The 24,244-nt window shown below is 39.4% G+C and overlaps 1 protein-coding gene across 2 annotated transcripts in view; it reads left to right on the top strand.

Annotated features, from left to right (window-relative positions):
* Positions 1–24,244, top strand: part of LOC149319534 (pyridoxal kinase-like) — a 73,189-nt gene continuing 48,945 nt past the window's right edge. Inside the window, exons 1-2 of one of the 2 annotated variants that reach the window (XM_089511918.1) lie at positions 1–334; positions 21,171–21,236. In XM_089511918.1, coding sequence (XP_089368044.1) covers positions 233–334; positions 21,171–21,236 — 168 coding nt within the window. In that variant the 5' untranslated portion in view covers positions 1–232. The remainder of the gene's footprint in view (positions 335–21,170; positions 21,237–24,244) is intronic. The other variant, XM_089511919.1, reaches the window with a different exon arrangement.

Genomic DNA, 24,244 nt, shown 5'->3' with positions numbered 1-24,244 from the left:
TCTTCCTTGTGCTGCTGTGGTTGCCTTTAAATGCCTTTGGCGGGCGCTGCTCTTTCCTCAGCCTCAGCCTCATCATCTCTGAGGAGAGAAAGAGAGAGAGAGAGAGAGAGAGAGAGGAGCCCCTTTAGGTGTCTGCGGCGGTCGCCTGACAGACTTCGCCTTCTCCTTCTCCTTCTCCGTCCTTGGCGCTGCCATCGCCTCTGACCGACTCCGGAGGGCCTCCTCTCCCGGCATGGAGGAGGGGAAGAAGGAGGAGGAGTGCAGGGTGCTCTCCATCCAGAGCCACGTCGTCCGCGGATACGTCGGGAACAAGGCGGCCACCTTCCCCTTGCAGGTCAGCCGGAGGAGGCAGGCACGGGGGCATGATCCGCACTGCAGAAAGAAATAACCCGGTTTCAGACCGCTTTCCTCGCTGCCACGGCTCAAGGCGACGGCATTCTGGGAGTGGGAGGTGGCTGTGGCCCCAGAGCCAAGCCTTGAGCCACGGCAGCCTTCAAAGCGCCCTCAGATCGCGCTCTTTCTCAGCAGGGATTCGGACTCTGGCCTCTGGAGGCAGATGGCCCAGCACTCAAACCACCAGGGCACGCCAGACAGAGATCGATCCTGAAAGTGGCCTGCCCTGGTGGTCGGAGTGCTGGGCCATCCCTGTCACCACTTGTATCCTCAGCTTGTCCTAGAACTGGGACCCATGACAGCTCAAATATTAAAGGAGCAGAACAGTTAAAAAACATATATAGGCGTGTGTGTATGTATATATATATATATATATAGAGAGAGAGAGAGAGAGAGAGAGAGAGAGAGCTTTATACTCTCTCTCTTTCTATGTATATATATATATATACACACACTATGTGTGTAGAGAGAGAGAGAGAGAGAGAGTTATATATATATATAGTGTGTGTGTGTGTGCATATACTGTGTACTTATATATGTGTGTGTGTGTATATATAGAGAGATAGATGTATATGCATATACAGTTTTATATATGTGTGTGTATATATATATATATAGAGAGAGAGTTATATGTGTGTATGTATGCATATACTGTATGGTTATATATGTGTGTGTGTGTGTGTGTGTATATATATATATATATATAGAGAGAGAGAGAGAGTTTTATGTATGTATGTATGTATGTATATGCATATATAGTTTTATATGTGTGTGTGTGTGTGTATATATATATATATATATATATAGAGAGAGAGAGAGAGAGAGAGTTTTATGTATGTATGTATGTATGTATGTATATGCATATATAGTTTTATATGTGTGTGTGTGTGTATATATATATATATAGAGAGAGAGAGAGAGAGAGTTTTATGTATGTATGTATGTATGTATGTATGTATATGCATATATAGTTTTATATGTGTGTGTGTGTGTGTATATACCTATATAGTTTTTATATGTGTGTGTGAGTTTTTTATATATATGTATATACATATATAGTTTTTTGTGTGTGTGTGTATGTATGTATAGTTGTGTGCCTTCAATTCGTTTCCAGCTTATGGCAACCCTAAGGTGGTGAACCTCTGGGTAAGCTGTCTTCAGAGGGGAGTTTGCCCTTGCTTTCCCCCTGAGGCTGAGAGAATGTGACTCACCCAAGGTCACCCCAGTGGGTTTCCATGGCTGAGCAGAGATTTGAATCCTCTAGAGTCGTAGTCCAACACTCAGACCAGCACCAGATGGCTTTTCACACACACACACACACACACACACACACTGTATTATTTATTTATATCCCACTCTTTTCCCAGAACTGGGACCCAGAGCAGCTCACAATATTAAAATGTGTGTGTTTATGTATATGTATGTATACATAGTTTTGTGCCTTCATTTCCAACTTATGGTGACCCTAAGGCGACAAACCCATCCTGGGGTTTTCTGGACAATATTTTTCTTCAATGGGGAAGGGTTGCCCTTGCTTCCTCCCTGAGGCTGAGAGAGTGTGATTCACCCAAGGTCACCTCACTGGGTTTCCATGGCTGAGCAGGGACTCAAATCTTGGTCTCCAGAGGCCGACACACAAACCACGCTGCTGAAATAAATGCAGTTTGACACCATTTGACCTGTCATGGCTCCATCCTCAGGAGTCCTGGAGTTTGTAGTTTGGGGAAGCACCAGCAGCGCCCTTCCTTTGGCAGAGAAAGGCAAAAGACCTTGCCAAACTACAAATCCCAGGACATATTTTACATTTCATCCTTCTGTCCAGGAGGAATTCCAAAATGTCTTCCATTTTGAGCATGAATTTATATTGATATGAGTGTCTAGCTTTTCTTTGGTCATGTCCTACATTTTTCCTAAATGCCCTATGTGGTGCCTTGTCCTCCTTTGCAGTTATGACACCAAGTTGTCCTGTCCAGGGATACCCATAAGATGGAGGAGCAGCGTTTACAGCCATGTCAAACTGCATTATTTCTACAGTGTAGATGCACCCTTAAGACGGAAATGTTGGGTTTGTGTGTGCAGAGATTTATTTCTCTCCCTTTTCTTTCCTCTCCTCTCCTCCTCCTCTGCTGGCTTGTTAATCAGGCTTTGCAAAAGCTCAGGAAGCCCACACTGGCACAAGCCAATTTTTTGCAATTGGCTGTGAAGCTGAGCAAAGAAAGGAAGGTGAGGAAAGCTTCCAAGCTGGTGGTAGTAGTTATTGTTACTGTTATTCCAGGTGACCAGATGTCATAACCATAAAGGAGGACAAGGAACCCCAAAATGTAAGATATTCAAGAAAAATGTAGGAGATGACCAAGTAAAAGTTAAAAACACACATAGAAATATAAATGCATGCTTCTTAGCCATGCTCAAAACGGGGGACATTTTGGCATTCCTCCTGGACAGAAAGTTGGAATAGGAGGATATCTGGTCATCCTAGTTACTTAGACCTATATGTTCTACACCAGTGACCAGATGTCCTGACCACAGAGGAGGACAAGGCACCACAAAACGTAGGGCATTCAAGAAAAATGTAGGGTATAGCAAAATACAGTGAATCCTTGTTATACGCTGGGGTTTGGTTCCAAGATCCCCCGTGTATAACAAAATCCGTGTATGCTCAAGTCTCATTACATATAATGACATAGCAAAATGGTGTCCCTTATAAAAAATGGAAAATCAAGGTAAATTTATACTTTTTTGGAACATTTTCAAACCGTGTATGCTTGAATCTGTGTATAAAAAATCCGTGTATAAGAAGGGCCGACTGTAAAAGCTAAAAACATCAATATAAATACAAGTTCATGCTTAAAATGGAAGGCATTCTGGAGTTCCTCCTGGACAGAAGGTTGGGATGTAGAACATGTCCTGGAACAGGAGGGCGTCTGGTCACCCTGCTCCCAGCAGAAATGGCTGTGAATGCCTTTGCAGGCAGGTTCCTTATCACACCAAGGCTTGCCAAGTAGGATGAGAGTCAAAGAATGTGCTGAGAGAGAAGAAAGCAAAAAAAGAGCCTGTGTCAGATTTTCAGCTTTGGGGAAGCGTCAGTATCCACATTGGGGTTGGCCAGAATTGGCCCCCAGTTTAATGATAGCATAATCTCACTTTCTCTCTTTTATCTGTATTAATTTGGGTGCCTTAAGGTCTTGTCAAGGTTGAGCATACAGCACCTGATAATACCAGGAGTGATCCTTCTCTGACTTTCCAGTGAGAACCACTAGGTTTTTTAAAAAATTAAATTTAAAAGCTGGATGTTTGCCTTTATCATACCTTTTGTTCATTAAGGGGGAATGTTTTAGGCTGAACCTCTAATCCCTGCTTGGAAAATATGGTGTTACTATGTTTCTTAATACAGATGTATAAAATGAAATGTTTTTCTGTGTCATGTGATCTCCCGAGCATCTGTAATGAATGGGCGGTTTATGAATAGTGCTATTTCTTCCACTGCACCAAGTACCTAGGGCTTGTCTCAGCCATCGAAAAGGTAATTTGTCCCAGAGACAATTATTCTAAAACCTATTGTCCACTTTCAGAAGAAGCCTGTAGTGCCATCACACAGAGTGAACCCAGGGCTGGATGTTTGGGTTATAGCCTGAATTGGTACCATTTGTCTTCTATTACAGAGAACAGATTAGGTTTTATTTGAGTATCTCCATTTTCAAGGGTATGAAAACAGCCATTTTAATACCTTTAGTAACCCTGAGGTTTTGAATCTTTATATCAGGGGATTTGTTAATGTATTGCTCAGTATAAAACACTTATTTTACATAGTCACCTTGCATTAGTTAAAGAGGTTGTCACTACTATATTCTGTTGTGGTATTTAACATCAATTGTTAAAAATAAAAGAGCTGCTGCAATTGAAGCAGAAAATAATTATTGCTGTAAACTGCATTAAGAAAAGATGTCAGTTACTGATGTCACAAGTCAGTGCTCTTGTGTATACTGAGCAACATTTTTGCCATGTTCTCAGTATACCTGGTAAGTTTAGTTTGTGTGAACAAGAGCCACCAACTGAGCTCTAAGGGATGATAGTGTTTCCTTTCATTCCACAGGCTGCTACAAGGGGGAGAAACACATGGCCCTTCAGATGTTGCCCTAATTGACATAGCCAGTGGTGAGAGAATGCTAGGAATTGAAGTCCAGTAGCCTCTGGAGGGCCTCGTGATTCCCACCTCTTGCCCTAGAATGACTTATGGAATTCATTCACCCTGAACAAGGAACCTGATGAAATATCACCATGAGTTACCATGGTGAAGATTAAGCCTTTTATTAACTTCTTCAGTGCTGATAAGGGATTATTTTATATATTTCATGTATGTTAGAGAGCCAGCGTGGTGTAGTGTTATGAACATTGGGCTACAACTCTGGAGACCAGGGTTTGAATCTCTGCTCGGCCATGGAAACTGACTGACTGAACTTGAGCAAGTCACACTCTATAGTTTTTTGTGGGTTTTTCGGGCTATGTGGCCATGTTCTAGAAGAGTTTCTTTCTGACGTTTCACCAGCATCTGTGGCTGGCATCTTCAGAGAATGCTTTGCCTGGAACGTGTGTGTGTGTGTGTGTGTGTGTGTGTGTGTGTGTGTGTGTACACACTCTGTGTGAGCCTGGGAATGCAGGAGTGATTTGCATGTGTATTGTTCTGTGCTGATGGCTGGCCTCAGGTTGGGAGGCTAATACAAAAGAGGATTAATGTCTACTAACTGGTGATCATTATCTGCTGGGAATGCCCCTGACTCTGAATGGTTTCCCATTTGCATTGGCTGAGTCCTTATTTTGCTATTCTTCAGGACTGGTAGCCAAATTTTGTTCACTTTAAGGGTTTCTTCTTTCCAGTTGAAATTATCCAGATGTTTGTGGATCTCAATGGCTTCCCTGTGCATCCTGACATGGTAGTTGTTGGCATGGTCCAGAACTTCTGTGTTTTCAAACAGTTTTTTATGCCCAGGATGGTCTGTGGCATGTTCTGCTCCTGCTGATTTTTCTGGCTGGCCCAGTCTGCAGTGCCTCTCGTGTTCCTTGATTCTTGTTTGCACACTGCGTTTGGTGGTCCCTATGTAGACTTGTCCACAGCTGCATGGTATGCGGTAAACTCCTGCGGCTGTGAGAGGGTCTCTCTGGTCCTTGGCTGAGCGAAGCATTTGCTGGATTTTCTTAGTTGGTTTGTAAGCCGTTTGAAGGTTGTGCTTCCTCGCCATTTTGCCTATTCTGTCTGTGACTCCTTTGATGTATGGTAAAAATACCTTCCCTTTGGGTGGCTGCTTGTCTTCACTTCTCTGGGTTTTTCTGGGCCTGGCAGCCCTTCTGATGTCTGAGCTGGAATAACTATTAGCCTGCAAAGCCCGGTCCAGGTGCTTCAGTTCATCTCCCAAGAAGTGGGGTTCACAGATGTGTTTTGCTCGGTCTACCAGTGTTTTGATTGTGCTTCTTTTTTGTCCTGGATGATGATTGGAGTTCTTGTGCAGGTATCTGTCTGTATGTGTGGGTTTTCAGTACATTGTGTGACCCAAACATTGGTTTGGTTTGTGGATGACTAGGACATCCAAAAATGACAGTGTTCCTTCCTTTACTTTTTCCATAGATAGATAGTATGACTAAGTTTAAGTCCTGTGTTCCAATATCTCTGGCCATTAGTGATGCTGCTAGACAGTATAGTTCATACAGTTCTTGCAAGCACAGTGCATACAACACAAGCTGGTGGAAATAAAGAGGAGGAAACTGTTTCCTGAGGAAAAAGGAAGTTGTGACTTCTAACAAGTGATAACTGCATAACTCCTTTCACCCCTTTCACTTTTCTCTTTGTGTGTATGTGCCTTCAAATTGCCTGTGGACTAATGGCAACCCCATGAATATCATAGGGTTTTCTTAGGCAAGGAATACTCAAGTAGTTTTGCCAGTTTCTTCCTCTGAAATATGGCCTGCAGCACCTGGGATTCATGGGCAGTCTTCCATCCAAGTACTAAGCAGGGCTAGCTGGCCCTGCTTAGCTTCCAAGGTCAGACAGAATCTGGTGCCTTTAGGGCAGTGGTTCCCAAACTGTGACCTTTAAGAGATTTTGGACTTCAGCTCCCAGAAGCCTCAGCCATGTTGGCCAATAGTCTGGGATTCTGGGAGCTGAAGTCCTAAATTCCCTTAAAGAGCACAGTTTGAGGACCAGTGCTTTAGAGTATATAGGCAGCTACAGTTCAGCATTTGCAGCCTGGATTAGCAGTGCACATATCTAGTACTCTCTTCTGATTTTCTGTGCCAATCCTTACAGCACTAAAGGGCATGAAAGAACAATGTGGATCCTTCTTCCCTTCCAGTCTCTGAGGTACAAATATAGGCCAACTGAAACAAATTTCATTTGTGCTAAAATCCTGAATAGGAAATTAAGGGATGTAAATTCTACTAAATGCAGCAGGACTGAATTTAGAAGTGGTCAGAAAGTTTGATTTAATTATTTTTCAAACTGGCCTGTGTGGTATCTAGGAAGTATATTGCTTGCACTTTGTTGCTGGAAATAAAAGCCACTTAGGGCCAATCTACACATTGAGAAGAATCACAATTATACAGCCATCCTCGGAGTGCACTGTTTTTCTCATGTTAAAATGGTTTCTGTAGACAGCTGACAGGGAGAAGGGGCTTGATGCTTGCTTGGAAAAGAGTCTCTTCCTGTCATTTAGTCTATTGCCACTCCTGTCCTGACAAATTAATAGCAGTATGTTGTAAATGATTTCAATGTGTTTTAAAATTATTTGTGATGCATTTTAAAGCAGAAGTGCACAATCTACATGTAATCCTTTCCTGCACCCTGTGTGCTGCTCAAACTGGGGGCTTCCATCTACTCTTCCTCAAATAACTCAGCTGGGCTGCAGTGGAGAAAATGTTGTTTCTTGACTTCTGGAGTGGCTGTAAATTAGTAGTGGATAAATTAGTAATGGGCATTGGTAGATTTACTGATAGCTGATAAACAATGGTAGTAGAGTTTTCTAGAAGATGGCAGCTTGCTGAGTTGTATGTGTGCATGTAGAGCTTGAAAACATCACTTTTGGGGGCATAAATCCAATTGCTAGTTCAAATTAGAATTGAATCATAAGTAATTTGTTAAATGAGTTCCATTAATCTGATGGGTTTTGCTCACATTGGGATTGCCAATTGGATTTAGGGTTGTGAATTACAGTTCTCAGAATCCTTAAGTACTGAATGTCTTGAAAGGTACTGTTTTGAAACACTGTGTTTATGTTCAGACATTCATGTGTGACCTCTGCCTCCCCAGCCCCACTAATCCTAGATTCATCCCTCAAGTCTGAAACTGTTGTGCAGGACACCTGTCAAGAGATGCTGGGGATATAAAAAGGTCAGGGAGTTAAAGATGCACTTTCTGGGGGAGAAGTCCATTTGAAGTCAGGATTTCCCTGCATCGATTTGTAGCTACAGAGAATGATAGCCATTCCTGAGCAGTTGTTTTAGAGGATAAATGTGAAGATCTGTCACAAATTATTGTGTCAATAGAAGAAGCAGTGGTAATGTGTGTGTGTGCCTTCAAGTTGTTTGTTAATTTACAGCAACACCATGAATTTCACAGGGTTATCTTAGGTAAGGAATACCCAGAGGTGCTTTGCCAGTTCCTTACTCTGAACTATAGCTTACAACACCTAATATTCATTGACAGTCTCCCATCCAAGTACTAACCAGAGCTGATCCTACTTAGCTTTAAAGATCAGACATATTCTGGGGCTTATAGAGTATTTAGTCCCTAGTGATGATATACCGTGAGTCCAATATGCCACAGTATTACAAAGATTTCCCTGGGATCCAGTGTGGTGTAGTAGTTTGAGCATTGGGCGGTGACTCTAGAGGTTGGGGTTTGAATCCCCACTCAGCCATGGTACTCTCATATTCTCTCAGTCTCAGAGGATGGTAAAGGCAAATCTCCTCTGAACAAATCTTGCCAAGAAAACCCCATGGTAAGTTTGCCTTGGGATCCCCATAAATTGGAAACAACTTGAAGGCACAGAACAGCAATTTAGAAAGAAACCTGCATACCTCTAGCAACCGTGTGCTCAGACCAACAACAGAAGTTGTGCTGTGTGTTCCACACCATCTGAGCCCCTCTATCTGAAGTATGGCAGGTGAAAGCACAAGGCAATTATTATTATTATTTTTCCAGTGGCAGCTGTTAACCATGGATATTTTTTTCCAAATTGTTTTGCCATACTTTTTCTATTTACTTTTCATCAGGCACTGAAAACTTGGCATTGCAACAGGCATTCAGTGTTGGGCTTCAATGAGTTCTATATTACTTTATTCTGTTTTATTTTGACTGTAATTCATGAGTTTGGTTTTGCATGTGTATATTTTTGCTAATTTGTGGGATTACTACTTCTACTTGATGATTGTTTTTATTGCTGATATAATTAACCTCTGAAAATTGGACTAAAATGTTTTAATGAATACATAAAGGATCAAGCCTGTTTATTAGTTTCAAATATTAATACTCTATTCAACAGCAGCAAATGCAACACTGAAAGGCAACAATAGTAATAATACATGCTATTGAAATATGAAAATAGAGTGGACATATGGTTCAGAAAATAAGCAGTACTTTATAAAAACACAGTGACTAAAAGGCCTGGAAGGATATAAACGTCTTCACTGGGCACTAAAAAGTTGTCAGGATCAATGCAAAGTGAACTTCCCTGAGGAAAGATATTCACCAGTGCTGGTAAGGTGCTCTCATAGGTCTAGCTCTACTGGATTTATGAAACTAGGGGGAGTTAAAGAAGGACCTCCAAGGAATACCTTTATAACTAAATTCATATTGCTTTCAGGTAATTTGGAAGTCTCAAGCTTTAAAGGTTAGGATCAAGTGATAACTTTAGGACTTGGATGGAAACATTGCTTCTTTGAACTGTTACTCCTAGAATCCCCTAGGATATTGAATTTAAAAGTGTTCTTTCCAAGTTATTAAGAAACCATAGTTGTAGTATGCAACCAGTGTCTGAACAGTCTAACAGAATGAAACCCTAACTAACTTAACTGTGACCTAGACCAAATTGTTAGTCCTAGCTATAGTACACTTAAAGAATGAATGGGAACTTGACAAGTCAATACTTATTGTACAATATGTTCCATTGATTCAATGTGTATATTCTGGATGGGATTAACAGTTGGGTTAAGGTCTATACATTTTGGCAACATCAAGTTTAGCAAGCTCAGAGGAGTATTTTCGTACCAGGCTGCAGTATAGCCTATTTTGCTTATTGGATTTTCCCTTTAGATGGCAACCCATCCCATAACTCATGCTTTGTTTGCATGGATAAAGTTTTGGGCTCTACCGATGACAGAAACTGATAAAAAGTCATGTAGCAAGATATTGGAAAGATCGCTGTCTCAGACCTTGAAGAACAGACAATACTGGCTTCTTGTATAAGGGGGTATGTGATGGCATCAAACCATCTTGTGCTTATTTATTTGTAAGCACTTTGTAAAAAATTATATTCAAGATAGATATATTATATGTAGTGTGGTGAGTTGCCAGAATTGATGAATGATAATAATCAGAATTATTTATATAGCACAATGGAAATCAGATAGCAGTGGATACTTTAACATACATAGTTCAGTGGTTCTCAAACGGTGGGGCAAGACCCTGTGGGGGAGTGTGAGAGTTACTCAAGGCAGGAGTAAGACTTGGAGTCTCTGATCCCTCCTTCTCTTCTCACCAAACTTTTTTGTGTGCAAAATTTACACATGGGTTGAGTTAAGTATTGAATTTACTTAAATAAACCTTTTCTAAATTGAAATTATGTTATTTTCTTATAAAATGTTAAAACATGAATATGCATGACTGTGCAAATGAAAATATGCACACTAAATCAAAAATATTTTTATTCCTATACTATGTCAAGTGTGTGGGTAGTGACGTCATCGTGTAGATGACTTGAAGGCACACACACATCTCAGCTGCAAGGGTTAACTAGACCAGTGGTACTCAAATGTTTTACTTTTGAGACCTCCTCTTTACATCTACATGATGTATGATAGAGTATGCCTGCATTACAGAGAGGAGAGGGGTGTGATCTTGTGTTATGCCCAGCTCACAAGTTTATGGCAGAGATCAAATTTCACCACAGTTGTAGTCCAAAAAATTAACTTTTTCAACTTCTGGATTTCAGCCAAACACTTCCTGGTTACTCCCTTTCTTTTTATAATAGAAACCCACCCTTTCTTTTCATATCAGTAATCTGTCCTGTTTGTATAAAATTTGATAGTGTAACAAAGATCCTTTCTGATTGAGTCCTTTGATAGTGGAGTCCTAAAAGTCAGCAGTGAGGCCCAGGCATCTTGCCAACCCCTCTTCTTGCCATCTGGAGCAAATCTGAATGGAACAGAGGTAAAACCAGTGGGTCTGAAATATTCCATATCCCTGTTGCAGCTTCCCTTCACCTACCATCTTTGAAGCAAGGTTCAGCAAAGAAGTGAGCTCGAAGAACCCGTCTTACTGTTGATTGCAAACCAAATAGTTTTGAAATCTGTTATGAATGTAGTGTTTCTGTGTTTGGAGAAGGAAAAGAATGTGTGTGTGTCGTATGTCTTTTCCCCATCCTCCTCCAAAAGATAATCATAATGCAAGTCAGTGCAGACACAGACGTCACAGCTTGCCAGTATATGCTCTGATGCAGTGTAGAAGCTGTGAGGCTAATCTGTGCTCTGTAGTGGCAGCTGTTTCTGATGGCGGAGGTAAATGGTCTTTCTGAGGAGTGGAACCTCTGTAGGCTAAATTGCCCTGAATCAGAACTGAAAGATGCTTCAGCATCCTGACTCATGCTGACATTTCACCCCTTTTTATAGAGGAGCATGAAAGCCGCTTAAAACCTCAAAATGAGCTGTAGTAAGGAAGGGTTTTTCTTATTTAAAAAAACTGTAGTAAAAATATGAGCAACCTATGTCTCAAGCTAACTGAGCAAAAACAATATAAAATAAAATCCTTGCAAACTCCTGCATAGTTCAGAAATCAGGGCCCATCTTGTACAGTTGCAGCATGGGAAGATTGCTTTTATGCCTGCATTTACCTCTATCTTGTGTGTCTTTCTTCTACCTTGGGTAGGACAATCTACTGTTAAGGGAGGGGTAGATTTAGTGAGGCCACATGCAGGTTCTGGACCCCACTTTTCTGGCTCCTGAAGCCCCCCCCACTAGTCCCCCAAAGCCACTCATCACCCCATTTAAAAAAAAAAATTACCTTCAAATCACACAGAAAGTCATCAAAATGTTTGCAAACCCACAGAAATACAGTCCTCCGAGCACCAGGAACCCAAATACCTCTGTTTTCCTCCAGCATACCTCTCAAAATGGTTACAAGAAGTGATGCAGTTTCTTCCAGAGGAAAACAGGCATTTGAACTTGGTGAGTGGGGTACAGACCATGCGGTCAACAGTAAAAATTGGTCCCTGGCTCCTACAAAGATGCTCACCACTCTGCTAAGGGTGTGAATAGTTTGATAAAGCACTATGATATCATGTGTGCCCATGATAGGGTCACCATAGGTTGGAAACGACTTGAAGGCACACAACAACAACAAAGTGGTGCCTTAAGGCTGGCATAACTCAGAAATGATTTGAAGGAAGTGGAAGTGATACAGCTAACATGATAAGTTCTACGTTTCCTCATGTTAGGAATTCAAAACTATTCTTTGTTGCTGATAAGATGTTGAAGTCAATCTCATCTCACCGTAGGGGATTATCATGTTCCTCCTTAGTAATATGTAAATAAATAGTGAGCTCCACTCCATGAAATCTCCTCCACTTTTTTAATATAGTGACTGGAGAGTGACGACTTTGTTTTCTCACAGCTTGATGCCTGTAGCAACACATTTTTGATTGCAGTAGGAGAAACATCTGCTGTTTTCAGAAAAGCATCCCAGATTCAAATGAGGGCAAGGACAATGGAAAAGTTTTTGATGGCAGCTCCAGTCATCAGGGAACTCCAGTTCTAAAAAGTAGTTTTTATTACCCCTATAGATAAGTACTAGCATTGCTTTTTAACCTTTAGAATCAGACTTTGCACCTGACAACAACACAATTCTGTGTTTGGAAACTTCAATTGGTCCAAAGAGCTATAGCCAGATTGGGGCTGGCTATAGGAAACACACTGCCCCCTTGTTGCAACAGCTTCACTGGCTGCTGGTGTGTTTCAGGGTACACTTTAAAGTGCTGGTTTTAACCTATAAACCCCCTTATACAGCTCAGGTCCAGGTTATTTGAAGGACCATATTCTCCATTACAAACCAGCCCTTGCTTTGAGATCTGCTTGGGTACCCCTTCTTCTGTCCCATCATTGTCACAGGTACATTTAGTGGAAACACAGGGGAGGACCATCTCTGTGGCTGCCCCCAAGCTCTGGAACTCTCTTCCCAGAGGAGTTAAACTGGTACCCTCCCTACTTCCTTTTCACTGACAAGTAAAGACATTTCTGTTTGAACAAACATTTGGCTAAACAACATACAGGATCATGCTAATAGTTGTGCCATTCTAATGATAGATGTTTTAATCTGATTATAAATTCTTTTGTTTAATCTTGTATTAAGTTTTGTATCTTGTTAATTTTTAACCACGTGTTTTTTAATTTGTTGTAAGATGCTTTGAGACTTGAACTGGGAAAAAGGTGGGATAAAATTACTACCACCACCACCACCACTACTACAAGCTATATAGCTGTAAATCTGTAAAGATTTAAATTTGGGCAGTTGCTTTTTGGACACTTGTGACCTCTTCAAGGTCAAAAATAGACTACATGAATCAGCATTATTGCTCCTTTAAATCCTGAAATAGCTAACTCAATACCTCTTCCCAGTGTGATGCTTTATTGTTGCTTTGTTTCTTATCAGTTGACTATACACTGTAATGCATTATTTCTCAGGTAATATATCTCCCAAATCTTAATGAGTTTTTGGTGCCTTACTGTATTCTTGCAATTGCAGCCAAACCATCTAATACTAATATATCACGTTGATGTGCTGTGTTAAATAATGGAGAACAAGCTATTGGGTTGTACCAACTTATGACTGGTTGATCTGTGCTGGCCATTATGTTTTGCTGTGCAGTTTCTCTGTCTCTGTGAGGAGAGAGGCCTAGTTGAGCAGGCATGTAAAGTCTTGTCTGGCTTCTTCTTCTTTTCCCGAGGGTAGGATTTCTGAGATCGAGTCATGTTGATCACATGTTTAATCTAGACTTACAGCCCCATAAATCTCAGTTTCCCCTTTCCCTCCACAGTATAGCACACCTGTAGTCTACAGCACCAAAAAGTAGTTGGACAAGAAACTCTCAAGGGTCTAGGTTTGACAATGATTATGTTCAGCAGGCCATTCAAACAGTACCTACAAAAATTGCATTGTCTGTAAAGTCAGTAATGGGGCAGGAGCCCTGTCTCTTATTTTATCTGGCAAACCAAAAGGCAGGCATATCTAGGCGATGCCTGAAATTCAGATTAGAGCTTCAAAAAATTACTTTTTTGGACTATAATTCCCAGAATCCCCCAGCTAGCATGGCCAGTGGTCATAGATATGCCTTGTGGCCATGCCACCTGGAATAACCTTTGAACTATAACCCAAAAAGTAACTTTTCCAAGATTCCGATTCAGGTGCACATGCATCTCTGTGAACTGGTTTCTCCATAGATGATATACTGCACATACTTGGTAGCCAAATTTTTCCTTCTTCTTTCCTATGAACTTGTATAACCTCATGGATTTTTTTCCAACTTCAACAGGGGACAGAATTTTGGCTCCTCTTTACAAGATATTTAATGCCCATCACTGCACCTACTTGTCTGGGTTGGGATCTACACCTACTAATAAATGGTTTCTCTCTTCATTGTATGCTAAAATTAACTTTTCCATTGTTCTGAAAGAGGGTCTTTTTACAGTAACAATTGTAACTGCCGGAGGGTGCCGGAGACTGCCGGAGGGTGCTCCTAAGAGTTCCCCAAGTTTTACGCTACTTTCATGGAATATTGCGGGTTGGGGAAGGAAAAGTGGGGATGTTGATTTTACTGATTATATTAATAAGTTTGACATTGTTTGTTTACAGGAGACATGGAGTCCTTATGACATTTGCTTACATGGGTATACATCTTATTGTGTCCCGGCAGTAAGAACCGGTATAAGGGGTCGATATAAGGGAGGATTAGCTATTATGATAAAAATAATTAGTGGCCTTAAGCATGTAATATTAACCCCTTGTGAGGAAATTGCTCAGGCAATTCTTCTCCAATTTGAGTCGGTTAAGATAATATTAGTTAACATTTATATACCAGCATCTAACAATAATTTAACAAGTTCAATTTATTGGGACCACCTATCTAATTATATTGATGAGTTTACTAACAAACCTGATCCTATAGGGTGCTTATTGATGGGGGACTTTAATGCTAGAATTGGCCCCTCTAATGACTATCTTTGTGAGCAGTGTATGCTCGATGTTAATATGCCTCCCTTTCCACTGAATCTCCCCCGGGTTGGTTTGGATTTAGTTACTAACAAGAATGGGATATTGATGGCAAATTTCTGTATCACCCATAATTTACTTATTCTAAATGGTTCGGAGTATTTTCCAAATACAAATGGTTTCACTTTTATGGCTGCAGGAGGGAGAAGCTCTATTGATTATGTATTATCTAGTCCAGTCCTGATGAATGTGATTACAGCTTTTGAGGTCTGCCATAGAATAGAAAGTGATCATATGCCACTAGTAGTCTCTATGGTATTTCCCAGATTAGCTATTCCATCTTCCATAAATTCTGAGATATTTGTTAGTTACGAAAGATTAAAACGAATTTATTGGAACTCTAGAACAATAGAGGCAGTCAGTGAAATCCTTAATGAAGCCTGTGCCTTAACGGTAATAAATGACCTAGCTAATAGTACTACAATAGAAAATGCACTGGTAAATTATGGGAAAGTAATATCTATTGTGAGTAATAAAACAGCTACTTATATAAATCCAATTAGAGGGAGGAACTCGTGGTTTGACAAAAGTTGTCTTATAGAGAAAAAGAACCTTAGACAAATTTTCCAACTTGCTTTAGACAGCCCTGAGGAAAATTTCAGACCTTACCTAAAGGCCCGGGCAGAATTCTATAAGTATATCGAAGATAAAAAGAAAGCTTTTTATCAGCAAAATTGGGCCGATCTAGATAGAGATCTGAATTCAAATGATACCAAAACATTCTGGATAGCAGTAAGGAGGCATTTGAATAACAACCTGAATTTATCTAGTCCTGGCATTCAGCCCCAAATATGGGTATCGTATTTTACAAATAAGATGCAAACTAAATCAATTGATAATATTGTAGTGATTGCAAACCCCTCTATTATTTGGAGTCCTGTTTCACCAGATGAAGTATATCAATTAATTCTTAAACTAAAATCTGCTAAATCGCCGGGTTATGATACTATTACGGCAGAGGTTTTGAAACATTGTCCAGAATTATGGTCCAAAGCTTTGGCAAATCTATTCACCCTGGTAAACAACACGGGGGTGATTCCAACAAGCTGGAAGGATTCAATAATTATTCCTATCTTTAAAAAAGGCGATAAGCATGAGCCAGCAAATTATCGCCCGATAAGCTTGCTTTCTATCGTAGGAAAACTATATGACAGCTATTTGGCAAAGAAACTGCAAAGCTGGATGACCACTCAAGCCATCCTGGGACCTGAACAAGCGGGCTTTAGAGGTCACATGTCTACCACTGATCATATTACTGTTATTTCATTTCTAATTAATAAATATATTTCCCGTCCTAAAGGGAAATTATATGCTGCGTTTATTGATCTAAAAGCGGCATTTGATCTTATTCATCGACCTACACTTTGGAGTAAATTGGATAGTTTAAGTATAGATTCAAGACTCCTGTTTTTGTTGAGCCAAATTCATACCAACAATCGCTGTAGGGTAAAATTTACTGAAAGTGGTCATTTAACGGACCCAATCTATTCAGGAATAGGAGTAAGGCAAGGCTGTGTCCTAGCTCCTCATCTATTTAATTTATTTGTAGCAGATCTCCCAAATTTCATGTCATCGGTTGACACCCATCCTCCTATGTTAGGAAATCGCCCACTTTTAGTGTTACAATATGCTGATGACACTGTATTATTGTCGCGGACTCAGGTGGGCTTAAAGAGAGCCCTGAATAGATTCAGTGAATATTGTGTTAGGTTTCACCTACAGATTAATGTTAACAAATCAAAGGTCTTGGTATTTTCAAAAGGATTCACTCCAAGGAAATGGAAGATGAATAATCAATCTATAGAACAGGTAAAAATGTATACATATTTGGGAGTTCTATTCCATTATAATGGTCTTTGGGTAAAGCAGAGAGAAAAGGTTATACATTCTGGGAAAAGAGCGTTGGCAATGTTACAATCCTTTTATTATAAGAAGGGAAATCAAGATGTCCTTGCAGCCTTGAAAATCTATAAAACCAAAATTAGACCTCAAATATTATATAGTATATCTGTATGGGTAACAGCTTTCAATAAGGAGGTTGAAAATGTACAATCTCGGTTTTGTAGGAAATTGCTATCTATTCCGTCATGTGTTCATTATTTAACGCTATATGACGAGCTTGGTTTGGTTACACTTGAAACCACTGCCTGGTTGATGGCATATAAATATTGGCTTAAAATTCATTATAGACCAAATAGATCTAGTTTAATTGGGTTTCTTTTATCTGATAATTATTATACTAGTTGGTCTAAAGCCTTTGAAGACAATCTAAAATTAAAGGGTTTAAATCTGGACTCTTTACTCCTTTTGACGGAGCACGAGTGCTTCAAGACAATTAAGGATTGTTTGCTGAGTTGGGAACATAAGGAAATTTATTCTACCTCTCCCAGAGTATGCTCCCCTTTTGTATTTGGCATTTCCCCCTGTTGTGGTGAGATACCAAAATATTTTCAATCGTTGTCCCTTCAGGCTGCGAGGAAAGCCTTCCTTTTTGCAAGGCTGAACATCCATCCGTCATGTGTTACTAAGGGGAGATATATGAAAATCCCATTTGTCAATCGTCTTTGTATATGTGAGGCAGTTCCTGACACCCTCCAACATATTGTTTTTCTTTGCCCATTATATCAAAAACCGAGAAAGAATTTGATAAAGAAACTAATGGAAATGAACTTCTGTGTAATGGATATAACTTTAGTGCATTTATTGGAGGATAGCAATGAGCAGATTACACGAGTGATGGCAAATTTTCTAATGGAGGCAACAAAAATTTGGTATAAATTGAACAACTGTAATCCATAGAATTACATGTTATACGGACGGAATTTTATAGTATTTATGTTAATAATTTTAGTTTAAAATTTTAACTTTGTATGATGTTTTTTTTTATTGAGATGCCTAATAAAGGTTATGGTATGGTATGGTAAGTTTTGTATCTTGTTAATTTTTAACCACGTGTTTTTTAATTTGTTGTAAGATGCTTTGAGACTTGAACTGGGAAAAAGGTGGGATAAAATTACTACCACCACCACCACCACTACTACAAGCTATATAGCTGTAAATCTGTAAAGATTTAAATTTGGGCAGTTGCTTTTTGGACACTTGTGACCTCTTCAAGGTCAAAAATAGACTACATGAATCAGCATTATTGCTCCTTTAAATCCTGAAATAGCTAACTCAATACCTCTTCCCAGTGTGATGCTTTATTGTTGCTTTGTTTCTTATCAGTTGACTATACACTGTAATGCATTATTTCTCAGGTAATATATCTCCCAAATCTTAATGAGTTTTTGGTGCCTTACTGTATTCTTGCAATTGCAGCCAAACCATCTAATACTAATATATCACGTTGATGTGCTGTGTTAAATAATGGAGAACAAGCTATTGGGTTGTACCAACTTATGACTGGTTGATCTGTGCTGGCCATTATGTTTTGCTGTGCAGTTTCTCTGTCTCTGTGAGGAGAGAGGCCTAGTTGAGCAGGCATGTAAAGTCTTGTCTGGCTTCTTCTTCTTTTCCCGAGGGTAGGATTTCTGAGATCGAGTCATGTTGATCACATGTTTAATCTAGACTTACAGCCCCATAAATCTCAGTTTCCCCTTTCCCTCCACAGTATAGCACACCTGTAGTCTACAGCACCAAAAAGTAGTTGGACAAGAAACTCTCAAGGGTCTAGGTTTGACAATGATTATGTTCAGCAGGCCATTCAAACAGTACCTACAAAAATTGCATTGTCTGTAAAGTCAGTAATGGGGCAGGAGCCCTGTCTCTTATTTTATCTGGCAAACCAAAAGGCAGGCATATCTAGGCGATGCCTGAAATTCAGATTAGAGCTTCAAAAAATTACTTTTTTGGACTATAATTCCCAGAATCCCCCAGCTAGCATGGCCAGTGGTCATAGATATGCCTTGTGGCCATGCCACCTGGAATAACCTTTGAACTATAACCCAAAAAGTAACTTTTCCAAGATTCCGATTCAGGTGCACATGCATCTCTGTGAACTGGTTTCTCCATAGATGATATACTGCACATACTTGGTAGCCAAATTTTTCCTTCTTCTTTCCTATGAACTTGTATAACCTCATGGATTTTTTTCCAACTTCAACAGGGGACAGAATTTTGGCTCCTCTTTACAAGATATTTAATGCCCATCACTGCACCTACTTGTCTGGGTTGGGATCTACACCTACTAATAAATGGTTTCTCTCTTCATTGTATGCTAAAATTAACTTTTCCATTGTTCTGAAAGAGGGTCTTTTTACAGTAACAATTCTTTTTCACTGTTGCTTCTGTGACTATTTCATGGTACGCCAGATAGACTTTTAACACAGACTAGGAATTAGTTGAGAGCCAGCATGGTGTAACAGTTTGTGTGTTGGACTATGATTCTGGGAGACCAGAGTTCAGATCCCTATTTAGCCATTGAAACCCAATGGGTGACCTTTGGCAACTCATTCTGTTTGAACCTCAAAGGAAGGCAATGGCAAACGCCCTATGAACAGATCTTGCAACATTAGGTGAACTTACTCAGGTCACATTCTCTCAGACTCAGAGGAGGACAATGATAAGCCCACTCTGAATCAGTCTTGCCAAGAAATCCTTATGATAGTTTCGGCTTAGGTTTGCCATAAGTCAGAAACAACTGGTAGGTACTCATCAGCAACAAAAGAGGAACTAGTTGTACCTAAGATTAATTGCTTTAGGGTTAAAGAAAAGAAGAAAATGACGCATTAGTGTAATTTGTGTGCAGATGCCAACAGTGGCTAAGTCTTGTTATAGTAATGGCAAATGTAATGAATTGGTCCAGTGACTTCTTTTAATTAGCTGAAATGAAGTGGTTTCTTTCCTTTTTTTTAAAAAAAAGTGTGTTATTTTAGTTTTGATGAATTCTAAGGGGGACTTGTGACATATTTAATCCAAACATAGCATGCAAGCAGATATAGTGGGGTCTTTCCCTACTGTTTTCTAGTGTTGAGCATGCAATAAATAAAGTATGAATAGAAGGGGAAACTTCTGTTGCCTGAAGCTGGGCAAGGAATCCTTATTTTTCATATTTTCTTGGCTTTCCAGGGGAAAAGATGGCAACATCTGGCCAGAGCTTATTGATTTGGATTTAACTTTTCTTTCTCCATGTTTTGGAAGCTTTTAGCCCTGCCTAAGGGTTGAGGAATGAAAAGTTTCCATTTTCCTATTTGAAAAAAATGAATCAAGTATTCAAATGAGCCATTATAATCCCCCCGAGGTGGCATCCACGTCTGGTGGTGGGACAATGGTATAAAGTATATTTATAAAATCTGGCTGTAGATATGAAACTGTATATCTCACAGTCTCATTAATTTTACTTGACAGTCCCAGAAAATCTGGGGAGGGGGGTAATCTCATCTCAGCTATTGAGAACTGCAGTTTAATAAGACAGAATTCTCCTCCCCTGTATCTAAAATTGATTGCTTGTTTTGAAATCACAATAACTCTCAAATGGCCTGCATCCATTTTAAAAAATAAAATATTAATCTTCCAGTCAAAGTCTTGCCTGCCTGCAGGACAACACTGGCTGCTTTATAGTAATTTTAGTAAAAGAGACATGCAGAAAGCCTTGAGAAGAGTGCTGTATCTAATTGGATTCTACAGTTTCTGTCTGGAAATTAACAGCTAATCTGCCACTGTGATACATTAAAAAAAGGCATATTTATTCAAATGTGGTCTCTTAAAAATTCTCTTATCAGTGTGGTGATATGTGCTGGGACACTTCATAGGCCTTGGGAATGTTCTGGTAGAGGAGTTGTGCCTTGCTTGCAAGGCATTATCAAATCAGTAAAATGCCACTCTGTCACACTACTTGCCATTTACACTTATGGGATCAAGCAGCTGGGAGTATAGTATGTGGTGGACTAAACAAAGCAGCATTTATTAATTGCGTTTGCCTTGCAGTTTTTGGTATGTGGGCTTCCACACTTACAGACTTTTCTGCACAAATGTAGAAAATTAAATTTAAATAAAAAAAAATAAATGAAGATGTGGCATTGTCCCTATATTAGATAGAATGAAAGCGAGTGGCTTCTACAAAATCCTGTATGTAGTGTAACGATGTAAAACCGTGTGGTCCCAGAGCTTTCCCTGTTTTTTGGTTTTTTAATTGCTTCCACAATTTCTGTATTTGTTATTCTTTTATTCTGTTCTTTCTTTTCAACTTCATTACTGACTGGGATTTGTTGTTTATCCAAAAACTTTTTAATGAACTCCATCATTGAATCAGGTGCTGCTGCCTCTTTTCCCTACACTTCCCACTCTGCAAGGAACCTTCAAAGGAAGGGTCATACAGGTCAGTGGTAGAGCACATGTTTGCAAACAAACTATCTGAAGTTTAGAGTTGCCAGATAACATGTACTGTTCTACTATAAACATTTAAACACTATACCTTTACAAAAAACAATTTTTTTCATTTCTTATTACTTCAGATGAACTGTAGTTGCCGTTTGTCCTTGTCTTTGCAAACTTCATACACTTCTTGCATTACTTTAATAGTTCTTTCTGGGCACTGATTGCTTCTTGCTATTTCTATAGCTGATGGCTCCTGTTTTCGGTGATTGGTCAATGTTTGTAAAGCTTTATTGTAAAGTGTCAGTACTGCAGACAGGTTTTCAAAATCACTTTCATTATATATTTGATCTGTGAACCAATAATCTGCCCACTTATATGAAATAAATCTGCAAGCTTTCCGCAAAGTAGGTCTTGTTGATGGTATTAAAATAAATGCCAGGATAGCAAGAATTGCTCATGAATTCCACCTGGCATTACTGATGTTTGGGATTTTGTAAAAGTTGATGAAAGAAAATTACCTTCTTTATTCATAGAATCGGAAACCCCGTGTTAAATGAAACAAAAACTTCACATCGTTTCTCCATCCCGATAAATCTATGATTTTATCTGTACCATTAACAAACTGTGTTTTCATTTCATCATACTTCTCTAACATTACTTCTTTTTTTTTTTATGGAACAGCTGAAATTTAACAAGATAATTGGTCCAAGTATGTTTGTTCTTCTGTATGGTATTGTAACTCTTCATGTGCGATATTGCTTTACATTATTAAAGAAATACAAAAAAAACAGGTTTAAACATGTTCTAAACCGTTTAAATCATGTTTATAAAGCTCAAAATAGGTGTTCTATAAATGTATAAATTATAAAATTATGAATAATTTAAAATAATTGTGTATATTTACACAAAATAATACTTGTATAGCCAGTTATACAGTATATACTACACTACATAATATACCTCGTATGCGCTAATACTGTAATATGATTTTTTTTATTTGGGGGTGACTTTTTTAAAGAAACTTGGGGGAATGAACATTTTTAATTTGTTTTTAAGCAAATGTTCATTGATTTATGATACAGGAAACTTTTTTTTTCAACTTTCATATGCCTAATGTGGCATATTGGTTTGAGTGCTGGACTATGACCCTGGAGACCAGGGTTTGATTCCCAGCTCTGCCATGGAACCCACTGGGTGGCCTTGGGCAAGTCACCTACCCTCAGCCTCAGGGGAAGGGAATGACAAACCTCTTCTGAACAAATCTTGCTAAGAAAACCCCATGATAGTTTTAGGGTCGCCATAAAATGACCTGAAGGCACACAACAACAAACAACAATATGTGTTTAAATGATAAGCTGAGAACAACTGTGGCTGGTATTTATTGCATAATGGTTAATGACATCCATTCCCAATGGGCTTGGACCTGAAGGGCATATCTGCAAGACTCCTATCTGAAACCAATTGTCCTCCAATGTAGACAGTCTAGATTACACTGAGCTAGATGGATCAGTGGCCTGACTTGATATATGAAGCTGATCAGGATGCTCCACTGTCTGTTACTGGAACTGAGCACATAGGGGGACTAGGCAAAAAAGTATAGGAGCCATATTGGACTTTTTTTCTGGCTTTGGCAGTTTCTTTTTTTGATGCCATATCCACAACACCACCTCCACATGAAATCTTACCCTTATCATGTGAAGCATTTGCCAAAAGTCATTTGATGCAGGGTAGTTTGTTGTATTGATAAGGAAAAAGAGCATTTCATAGTTGCCTAGGCAACATATAGCCTTCTTCTCGTGCCCATACCCAAGCACCAGAGTGAGAATGCTTGGGTGAGTTCCCTCTCTCTTTTGCAAGCATATATGCACATGCATACACCAGTTTAGAACTATGGGAAAATATTTTTGTTTTGTTTTTATTTTAGTTTGTGATTTGAGCCAAAGAAGACTTTGAATACATGTAATTTGAGGCTATCAAATTATGCACTATAGGGTGATGTGCTTGCATATGTTAGATTCAGTAGTTTCAGTGCTAGAAATAGAGATTATATCCCTAACCCTCAGTTCTATGTAAGATTGTATGCCTAATGTGTGTGTACAAATGTACATACTGAACTGCAAATGACTATAATGCTTTCAGGAAGAAACCTTTTGCAAATAAAAGGATGGGAATGACTGTGTAATCCAGCTGCAAAGTGTTGCAATGTACATTAAGAAATGTACCTTTCTTGTTAAATTCAGTATATCACTGAAGTCATGATCAGCCTCAGTATAAGCCATAGCTCTAGGCAAAGTGTCATGATCACCTTTGTGGGATGATTTTGGATGTCATGAATGAGCAACACATGGTTAGTTATTATTTTTATTGCTAGAGAGAGAGAGAGGTGTGCTTGTGGAATTTTCTGCCAACTTCTAAAATTTGCCTCTCCTTTCACTTCTGTGTCCTTTGACAGAGAGAAAGGTGCCCTTTGCTGCTATGCTCTTACATAGCCTTGGTCAGTCTACAGTAATGTATACCTCAATACCTCTGTTTTGACAGTACACATGCCAAGTGCATTTAAATTTGGATACATCATTTGTTAGGGTGAATGATCCTGATCCAGAAGTGATACTGCTAAAGTCCCAATGAACAAGCTACCAGTCTATGACCAACCTATGTTTCATTACTTTCAATATTACTAACCTCCTTAGATTGGGACAGGTATGTGTAATAGGTCCTGTTTGTAAGGCTTGAAAGAGCCATGCAGAGTGTAATTCCTAAGGTGGAATTTTCTCTGGAGTGGTATTCAATGTGGTGCAAGGGAATGGAGGTATAACTTTGAATCAGACTGCCCCATGAATGTTCAGAAGTGATTTCTCTCATACACAGGGTATGGGCGAGGAGATCATTTAGTATTGGACTCGTTTTTAGGTTTCCATTTTCACTGTGAACCTTTTGGATTGAATTCAGACAATGATATATGAGGCAATTTAAACCTGCTGTTGTACAACCAATAAATGCTTTGACTTA

The sequence above is a fragment of the Sceloporus occidentalis genome, unplaced genomic scaffold (genome assembly GCF_023333645.1).
Source record: "Sceloporus occidentalis isolate IW3139 unplaced genomic scaffold, rSceOcc1.0.p SCAF_2, whole genome shotgun sequence".
Classification (NCBI taxonomy): domain Eukaryota; kingdom Metazoa; phylum Chordata; class Lepidosauria; order Squamata; family Phrynosomatidae; genus Sceloporus; species Sceloporus occidentalis.
Note: the sequence above shows the minus strand (reverse complement) of the source record. Positions and strands in the feature narration are given on the sequence as shown.